The 9470-nt window shown below is 51.6% G+C and overlaps 1 protein-coding gene across 1 annotated transcript; it reads right to left on the reverse strand.

Annotated features, from left to right (window-relative positions):
* Positions 1-1048: 1048 nt before the first annotated feature.
* Positions 1049-1360, reverse strand: LOC138383426 (small ribosomal subunit protein eS27-like). The gene has a single exon (XM_069468323.1). The coding sequence runs from the start codon at positions 1346-1348 to the stop codon at positions 1067-1069; it is 282 nt and encodes a 93-aa protein (XP_069324424.1). The 5' UTR covers positions 1349-1360; the 3' UTR covers positions 1049-1066.
* Between the last annotated feature and the right edge of the window lie 8110 nt (positions 1361-9470).

The raw sequence follows: 9470 nt of genomic DNA on the forward strand, positions 1-9470 counted from the left end.
GAAGAAAAGGTCAAGGGGAGTGCCAGGTATCTGAGGACAGTTGCTTGGAGTTTTAAAGGGTAAAATGGCGTTTTTCCCTCTGCTTCAGCAGACTGATAACAGAAATGGCAGCAAAGTAGTTGCAGATGTTCTTTTTTTTTTTCTGTGAGGCTGAGGAAATTTCAGATGAATGCTTTCCCCAGGTGGCAAAGGTCAATGATGAGCAGGATGATAACATGGGAATCATTTGAAGAATACACAGCTGATACAGACCTATTAATTGGAGAACACAACGAAAGGTTCACTGACTTTGAGAATCATGACATCACACTCAAATTAGCATTTCACCCTCCCCTAGTTGATTGCACCTAAAGAACTACAGATGGAATTGATTGAGTTCTCAGTAGACGAAATTTTAAAGTCATTGTTTGATGCTAAGAATGATCCAACTGAAATATGGAAAAATGCAGTAGATTACCCACATCTTCAGCAACATGCCCCCAAAATGCTTTCTTGCTTGTCAATCACTTACTGCTGCGAATCTACATTCTCCTCCCTAACCCAAATCAAGATGCCCTTAAGGTCACAAATGACCAATATCCATCTAGAGGGTCAACTGAAACTGTGGACCTCCACACTGCAACCAAACATTCAAATGCTTTCCAACAAGAAGACACAACAAAGTCATTAAAATGTTAGTTAATTTTAAAATTAATACATAGTTTTCATTTGTTGAAATTATTAAGTACATAGTAGTTAGATTTTTACAAGATAATGTAATTTTTAAGTATATCTAATTGAAGTTTCTTGAATTCGGCCTTATTTGATTACAGCTAAATTAATGCGGCTTCCAGCATGAGAAGGTTCCCCGCCCCTGGGCCAGTGTCAGGCTCTGGGGACAGGGTTGGGGCAGAACTGCAAGGCAAACCAAAGTTACCCTGCCCTCATTTCTTGTGCTTCTGAGTTCCTGGCTTGAAATTTGGATCTCCTACAATTTCACTCTGTTTTGTTGTAAGGAAATTTGTTTCTTTTTTTTTTTTTTTTAATCCAAAATGTGTTTAGTTTCCCATTCATTCAAGCAGGATACTTAGTGCTGCCTCCTTCTGAAGGAACATCCTTCTGCAAGCCTTGCTTTTCCTCCTGTGGGCTGGCAGAGGACAGTAGAGCAACCAACACACAAACACAACAAGCCATGCACAACACAACACACTACTGTTTGTGCATGGCTAAACACTGTGGTGACTTTATAGCATCCTGGGCATTTCACATCCATGAAGTAGGAATTTGGGCTCTGCACCAGGCGCTTCTTCTTGTGTTTCCTCTTCTCCTCTTCTGGAGAGGGATGAAGGAGATCCTTTGCGAGAGGCATGTTCTCATGGGAAGGCCGTCACTGCCAGAAAGGCGGAAATTTGTTTCTGAACCAGGCAAGTATTAAAATTGTGCCCTTGCGTCGCTCCTTTTCATGCTCCTTGGAGCCCGGCCACAGGACTCCTCTGAGGCAGAGGGCACTCACCGGTCTGCGGGTTGAAAAATCCAAGTCAGTGCTAATGCACGTGGCTTAAAAACCAAACAGAGCAAAATCAATCTGCAGCTAAAGATTTGTGCACTTCATTCTATCCCTTAACATTTAAAAATGCCAGTAGGCCGGGCGCGGTGGCTCACGCCTGTAATCCTAGCACTCTGGGAGGCCGAGGCGGGTGGATTGCTCAAGGTCAAGAGTTCGAGACCAGCCTGAGCGAGACCCCGTCTCTACTAAAAATAGAAAGACATTATATGGACACCTAAAAATCTATATAGAAAAAATTAGCCGGGCATAGTGGCGCATGCCTGTAGTCCCAGCTACTCGGGAGGCTGAGGCAGTAGGATCGCTTAAGCCCAGGAGTTTGAGGTTGCTGTGAGCTAAGCTGACGCCACGGCACTCACTCTAGCCTGGGCAACAAAGTGAGACTCTGTCTCAACAAAAAAAAAAAAAAAAAAAAAAAAAAAAAAAAAAATGCCAGTAAACTGGCTCATCACAGAGCTGTGTCCATTGTCCAGAGGAGAGGCCATTGATTCACAGGGGTCCCCTCTGTGGGCAGGCCCCGGTCCCAGCCTGGCTCCTGTGTGCCCCCCGTCGCCCCAAGTTCCCCAGTGCAAGGTGGCCTTCTTCTTCCAGCCTCCCTAGGGCAGCAAGTCCCTGCCCGTCCCCACCATCCCATCATGAAAATCCTATTCCCAAGCCCAGGGTGGACTGGACTTAGAGCACCAGCACCGACCCACAGTGTCACGTGGAGTTACTCTGGCTGGGGCACACAGGGCTTGAGGACGTGAGCGTGGATGGCTGTGCTGTCCAGGTGCCCTGCCAAACAGGAGGGAGCAATGCTGACCTCAGCGGGCACAGGGACACAGAGTCACATGGTGGGAGAAGCTCTCTCTGACGCCTCTTTGACACAAGCCCTATTTTATGTTTTTAGACTCAAAGACGTGGCCACAGACTCAGAGACCGTGACAGGCAGCAGGGCGTGTCATTAGAATGGAATAACAGTGTTTTTATTGCATTAATTTTCAGTTACCTTCTATTTATGGGAAATGAATCTAGTTTCATATTTAACTTAGTGATGTAATATTGTATTTTAAAATGAGTTTATTTAAATGAAAACAGGGAGAAACTTTTTTTAAAATTCAGGTGGTGAGTAAATGTGGAAAACCCTGACCATGGGCAGACCTTGTGGGCTTGGGGGGTCACCTGGGTGGCTGTGTCTTGGGGTGACCCCCCTGCTGGTCTCCCCACTTTCGCCACCCCCCGTGCAGTGTGCTAGTTTCCTGTGGCTACTGCAACAGATCCCTAGAAATGGGTGACTCCAGACAACACCCATTTGCTCTCCCACAGGTCCGCAGGCCAGAAGTCCAAAATCAAGGTGTCAGCAAGGCTGTGCTGTCCCTGAAGGCTCTGGGGGTCCTTCCTGCCTCGTCCAGCTTCTGGGGGCTCCAGGGGGTTCTCGACCTGTGGATGCACAACCTCCATCTCCACCCCCCTGGCCTCTGACGTTCTCATCTTCCCCTGTGTCTCTGCTCTGTGCGTCTCTTAAAAGGACACATGATTGGACTCAGGGGCCCCCTGGATAACCCAGGGTGATCTCCTGTGGGGACCCTTACACTAATGACACCTACAAGGACTCTTTTTTCAGATAAGGTTACAGTCACAGTTCTCAGTCATGGACGTATCTTTTTTGGCGGGTGGGGAAGTCACCATTCAGCCCCCTGCAAGTGTGTTTCCCACAGGCAGCACCGGACGGACATCGGGCCTTTCCCAAAGGGTCTTCTCGTCTTCTTGATGAGACTTTCCCCTGAACGTCCCGCTTAACAAGGCTGCCCCACCCACGTCCTGTCGCTCCCGCACGCTGGTGACACTCCAGGCGCGCGCCGGGGTCTGTCTCCCTCACTGCAGAGGCCACTCCACAAGGGCAGGAACCCTGGTCTGTTTTGTCCACCACTGTGCCGTCCCCCATTCAAGGACAGTGTCCCCCACGCAGTAGGCGCTCAGGAAGCGCACGCTGACTGAGCAGTGCGGGCTTGGGCGGGGGGTGGGGGTCAGGTGCTGGGGCGTCCCACGGCGTGACCAGGCCAGTGACTCTCGGTGGAGGCCGGACCCCTGACCTGCAGGGGTGGCCGCTGAGGCTGACCCGCCGGTGCCATGCTGATCTGTCCCTGTCTCTCATCCACCTTCTTGAGAATCAAGTTGTGCATCTTTTAATTTTTTTTACAGTGTAAGAAAGGGGAGATTTAGTTGGTTTATACATTAAGATACTTCTAAAGGGTTTCTGTGTTCTCCATTGTAGGTAAAACTCCAAATAACCCAGAGACTTATCTTTCTACGTAACTTTTTTGTTTTATTAATGTACTTTTTAATGAAAGCATGAATCGTGGCAACCAAGTAAAACAATAAGGAAGAAACTCACCAGGTACCTTAAAAAGTCTTTTTCAGAGGGACGCCAGGGAGGCCCCTCCTCCTCTGCTTCCTCGGCAGAGCCCGGCGGGAGGCCTCCGCTCTGGAAGCCCCGGGCTAGTCCTGGCCAGGATTCCACAGATGAACACAGAGACTAGTTTAAACCTGGAACTCAGAGTCCCTGAAACGGAGGAGGCCCCCGTGTCTGGCGATCTAGGCCGGGCCAAGCCCCGCCCTGCCCGGGGGAGCCCAGGGCCCAGCCCTCGCTCTTCTCGGGAGGAAGAAAAGAAACTTTGTTCAGCCAAGTATGAGCACCTGGTGCTCTCAAGGAGCATCTGCAGGCCGTGTCCTGACCTTGGATAGGAAGGCCAGAGCAAGGTGCCGCGGAGAGAGTACAGGCGAAGCCAGCCCTCGCCTTCCTGGGGGGAGAGGAAGGTCCCGCTCTGCAGCCCACGGCTGGGCCCCTCTCCCTGCCTGCAGGGATGGACCTGGCCGCTGCCCCTGCCCGTGCATCCCGGGACCGGGGGAGCCTGAGTCCGAGGGCCGGTGACCCGGCACAGACGACCTTGCTCCTGAGCAGCCTCCCATCTGTGAGACGAGCTGACAGTGCCCCGGGTGGTCGTGATAGTTCACTAAGCCACGGGAACCGCCAAGGCCCCTGCCCGGCTGGTCCTCCACGCGAAGCCGGAGTCTCGCTCCCACCCCATCTCTGCTCGTTCCTGTAAACACAAGCTCAGTTTGGCCACCAGAACCCTCAGATTGCATGGACAGCCAGAGAGTGCAAGAGTTGCTGTTTCTCAGAGCAGCAAGAGGGTCTGAGGTGACCCCCACCCCCACCCGGCCACCCTGGGCCAGGCCTCAGCCATCGTCCCAGGCCCAGGGAGGCAGCTGGCCCTCTGGCTCCGCCTCTGCAGCCGCCTCTCCACTCCAGCCTCGCGGCGGGTCACCCCACCCCTACCCCCCGCCCCCCAGCACCCTGTGTTACTGTAGTGGCGGAGGGTAGAGGCCAGGGGACCCTGCACCAGCCCCTTCACCACCCTTGAGGCATCCTTCACCTCTCTGAGCCCTAGTGTCCTCCTCTGTGAGGACAGAGCGGTGGCCAGGTGACCTGCAGGCACCCTCGTAACTGCCGCCTCCCACCATCGCCCCTGCTGGGGCCAGCTCAGGCCCCAAGTCTGCCTGTCTTCTCGGTCCGTGGCCTCCCCGCAGGTCACGCTCCCCTCTTCGCCTTCCTGAGCTGGCTCCTTCTCCCTTCCTGGGGCTGAGCCTGGGGACCCTTTCACCCCCCGCCCCCAGCTGCGTTTGCTTTCCTGGCAGCCTGCAGACAGCAGAAGGCCCCACTGTCCACTAATGACTTCCACATGCGGCTGGAGCGCAGCTGGGCTTCGGACCAGGCAGGCGCGATGGGAGCCGGGCTGGCAGGGGTCGGAGAGAGGCAGGGTCACTTGGGAGGAAGGAGAAGCTGCAGAAAGGGCCATGGGGTCAGGACACAGCTTCCCACGAGGAAGACCCAGATGTGTCTGCTGCAGCTGGGGGCTGTGCCCTGAGGCCCACCCTGTGAGCCCCTCCCCTGCTGGCCGTCAACTGCTCCTTGTGGCCCCCTCTGGGCCCTGCCCTGTCCTGCCTGGCAACAGCGTATCTGTGGCTTGTCCCACCTTGTGTCTCACCGACCCTGCCTTTGCTCAGGCCACACCCTCTGTGGGAAGGGCTGTCCGTCAGCTCTCCTTTGACGCCTGCTCTGGGAAGTCCTTGTGTCCACAGCCCTCCGGCCTGCAGGTCCTGCCCTCACGGTGCCTTTCGTAGCCTCCTCTCCTGGCCCAGGGCTCCTGCGGGCCAGCCTTGCCCCCGGCTGGGGCCTTTGGGGCCGTGCATGAGTGGGACCCCCCTCCAGTTTTCAAGGTCAGCCCCTTTTGACCCACAGGAAGGAAGCTTGCTACCCAAAGGAAAACTAAGATGACTTTCACCTAAAGAGTGTGCTATGAAGACTATTTCTTTGAGTCACCAGAGCTAATGCAATGTGAGAAGATGTTTGCTGAGATTTCTTGGCGTGCAACCCTTCCTGTCTTTGTTACAGAAACTCCAAAAGGGACCTCTGTGAAGAAAGGATATGAAGGTAGAGCTGTGGCAGCCGTTTTGCTAACATGAGAAAGGAGACTGGAGGGACTGGGGCCACCAAGAGAACACTATGGTCACGAGGGAGGAGCAGGGAGAGAAGAGTTGGGTTTTTGGTGATATTGTCTGAGTGGCTAGAACAAGCCTCACCTGAAGTCCACCTTTGAACTTTTCAAGTACATAACTGAATACCTTCTCTTTGCTGTTTAAGTCAGTTTGATGTGGTTTTATGCCACTTGCATTCCCAAAAGTTCCTGGGAGAATCTTGCTCTCCCAAACCAGGAGACAGACGTGGATCATGGTGGGAAACAGGATGTGCAACAAGCTGGATGAAGCAGAAGCTCTCACTGGGGGGCGGAAGGCGGGGCTGATGCCACGCACCTTCTTGGTGAGGGTCAGCGCCACAGCTGGAAGTGGCGGTGTCTCTGTGCGTGTGCAGGACAGAGCACGTGCCCGGCCAAGTGTCCGTGGGGCCTCTGGAGCTCGGAAGGGTAAAGAAGCCCCTGGATCTACAGGCTTGAGAGAAAGGGTGTCGTGTCTACCCAGCGGTTCTGAACACTAAACACAAGACGTGGGGAACAAAGAGCTCACATAAAGCAGCCCCTGTCCTGACATGAGCCAAGCCTCCAGGGCCCAGCAGCTCTGGGTGCAGACGGCCAAGCATGCTGTTCTGGTGCCCCAGGGCGGGCCTCCAGTCATGGGCAGCCATTCTCCTGAGGGAGATGCCAGCCCCTGAGATAAGGCAGGCTTTGGAGGTGGTAGGTGCCCACTGGAGAGCTGGAGGCACTGTTCTTGCTCAGGGCTGGCAGGCCAGAACCTGGGCACAGGTTTGGTCTTGATTTGAAGACATCTTTGACCATTAGGTCCCAAGAGAGCCACCTTTCAAATGTCTGGGGGAACCCCCTAAAGATGACCAGGTGTCTCGGGCAGCCTGAAGTCTCCTACAACAGCATGGCTGAGGCCGCATGCATCCTCACGTGGGCTGTGTGGCTGGGTACACAGACCCTGGAGTTCCCAGCATCCTGCTCCTACTTTCCTCAGGGTTGGCCTGCAGCAGGCAGTAGGGGCTGGGTGCAGTGGCTTGTAGGATGCCAGACTCCACAGAGCCATTCTATCCTTGCAGTGGGATGAGCTGGCTTCTTCATTACTTTTCTCAGCTAGAAATTATGTTGAGGAAATGATTGTGGCTTAAACAAGACAGAGGTGCATTTCGATCTCATGGAAATGCAGTCTGAGCCTAGGCAGGCCACAGTTAGGGTGGTAGCTGCATGTCGTCGGAGCCCAGGCTCCTTCTACCTTCCTGCTCCACCATTCGCAGCATGTAGCAGCCATCCTCAAGGTCACAAGGTGGCTGCTGGGCCTCCAGCCATCATGCCCGGTGTCTAGATAGAAGGAAGGGGAAGGAAAGGTACGGAACAAAAATATGAAAGGATGGCCTTTCTCAAAAGGCCCACACGGACTTCCACCTACAACTCACTGAAGCCGGGGACCAACCTGATCCCATCACGAAGCACAACACACTCCTCCTTCCCTGAGCAAGAGAATCCAGATACAGTATTTTTCCATGTGAAGGAGAGGTTGTATATGGAAGCCACTGTGACCACCATGCCTGCCACGGTGGCCACCTCCATCTGTAAGCAAGCCTGGGCTCTAACCACTATACTATACTGCCTTTCAAAGGCAATGGTATATAATTAGAATCTAATACTTTCACTTTGTTTTTAGTTTATTTTTATGATTATGTTTGGTTTATGGCAAGTTGTTAGAAAGTTGAAGACAGCAGTGCACCAAAACAATTACATGTACGTGCGTACACACACTCACACGTATCCTGATCACACATGGCTTGTTCCAAGAATAAGTCATTCAAGATCAGAGAACATCGAGACATGCACTAAGGAAATACACAATTTCGCAGTCATTTCTAATAAACATGCCAGATAAAATAAGAATAGAGGGAAACATTGTTAACCAAGAATAACACGTGTATCAAAATCAATGGCAAATATCATACTAATTACTGACAGCCTGAAATAACTTTCATTAAAATTACCAGCAAAAAGTGGATGTCTGATATTACCGTTAAATTCAAAACAATTTTAGAGATGCTAACTTAAGAAATGGTGCAACAAAAGAAAATAATTGGTTCATCAGTTATATTTGGGAAAAAACAGACATTTTCTTTATTTGCAAATGAAATTATTGGACATTCAGAAAAGCCAAGACGTTTTGGATCCAAACTACTAGGATTGACAAGAGAATTTGAGGTGGCTGAAAATATGATATATTAAAAAAAAAATCAGTGTTCTTCTCTAAAACAGCTAGAAATGAAAACAGAAGAAAAATGCATTCAGAGGAACTACAAAATCTTACAAATAACTTTTAAAAGAAAAAAACCTATATGAGAAAACTGAAATTGAACGGAAAGATTCAAAATAAATATTGGACAAATGGAGAAAAATTAAGTTCTTGAGTGGTAAAATGTAATGTCATAAAAATGTCATTTCCCCCAAATTAGGATTTAAATGTAATGTACTTTGGCTTTTGGCGGGTGGGGGCAGAGAGATCTGGGGTGAGCAGGAGCAAAGTGTGAAGCAAAGAGTAAGTGCACAAGGAAAGTATCAGAGTAAAATGGCTGGGGGAATTGACCTACCGGATGTTAAATCTTACTTCAAAGTCACTTTAATCAAAGCACGATGTTGGGAAGGGTCCGTGTGTCCAGTCTGGTCAGATGCGTGAGCTTCCCAGGGGCCACTGGATCTCTGGACCCGGTAGCTGGTCTTGTGTTGTCAAGACCCAGGAGCTCTTGCAGGGTGTCTTAGCCCTTTTTCTGTTCTTAAAACAGAATACTTGAAACTGGGTTATTTATGATGAAAAGAAATTCATTTCTTGCAGTCGTGGAGGCTGAGTCCAAGGTTGGGGCAGCGTGTGGGGAGGGCCTTCTTGCTCGTGGGGACTCTGCAGAGTCCCAGGCGGTGCAGGGCATCACGTGGCGGGGGCTGAGTGTGCTCACGTGCCAGCTCAAGTCTCTTCCTCTTCATATAAAGCCCCCGGATCCCACTCCCGTGATAACCCCTTAATCTACTAATCCCTTCATGAGAGCAGAGCCCCATGACACAGTGGCCTCTTAAAGGTCCCACCTCTCAGTACTGCCACGTTGGAGGCTAAGTCTCAACGTGAGCTTTGGAGGAGACAAAGATTCAAACCGTAGCACAGGGTGAACGTCCAGTTAGGGGCAGGGCAAGGTCTTTCTCAGACAGCCAAGGAGGCATTGCCAGTGTTGGGAAATTGCAGCCAGAGGTTCCTGGTCGGGGGTCATGGAGGGAACCCCAGAAGCACGTGCCCAGGGAAGGAATTAAAGTGGGCGTCTCCCACACCCAGATCATCAGTAGCCGGTATCTCTCCTCTCACCCCACCAACCCTGGAGGAGCTGGGAGAACAGGGAACAGAACGG

The sequence above is a fragment of the Eulemur rufifrons genome, chromosome 5 (assembly GCF_041146395.1).
Source record: "Eulemur rufifrons isolate Redbay chromosome 5, OSU_ERuf_1, whole genome shotgun sequence".
NCBI lineage: Eukaryota > Metazoa > Chordata > Mammalia > Primates > Lemuridae > Eulemur > Eulemur rufifrons.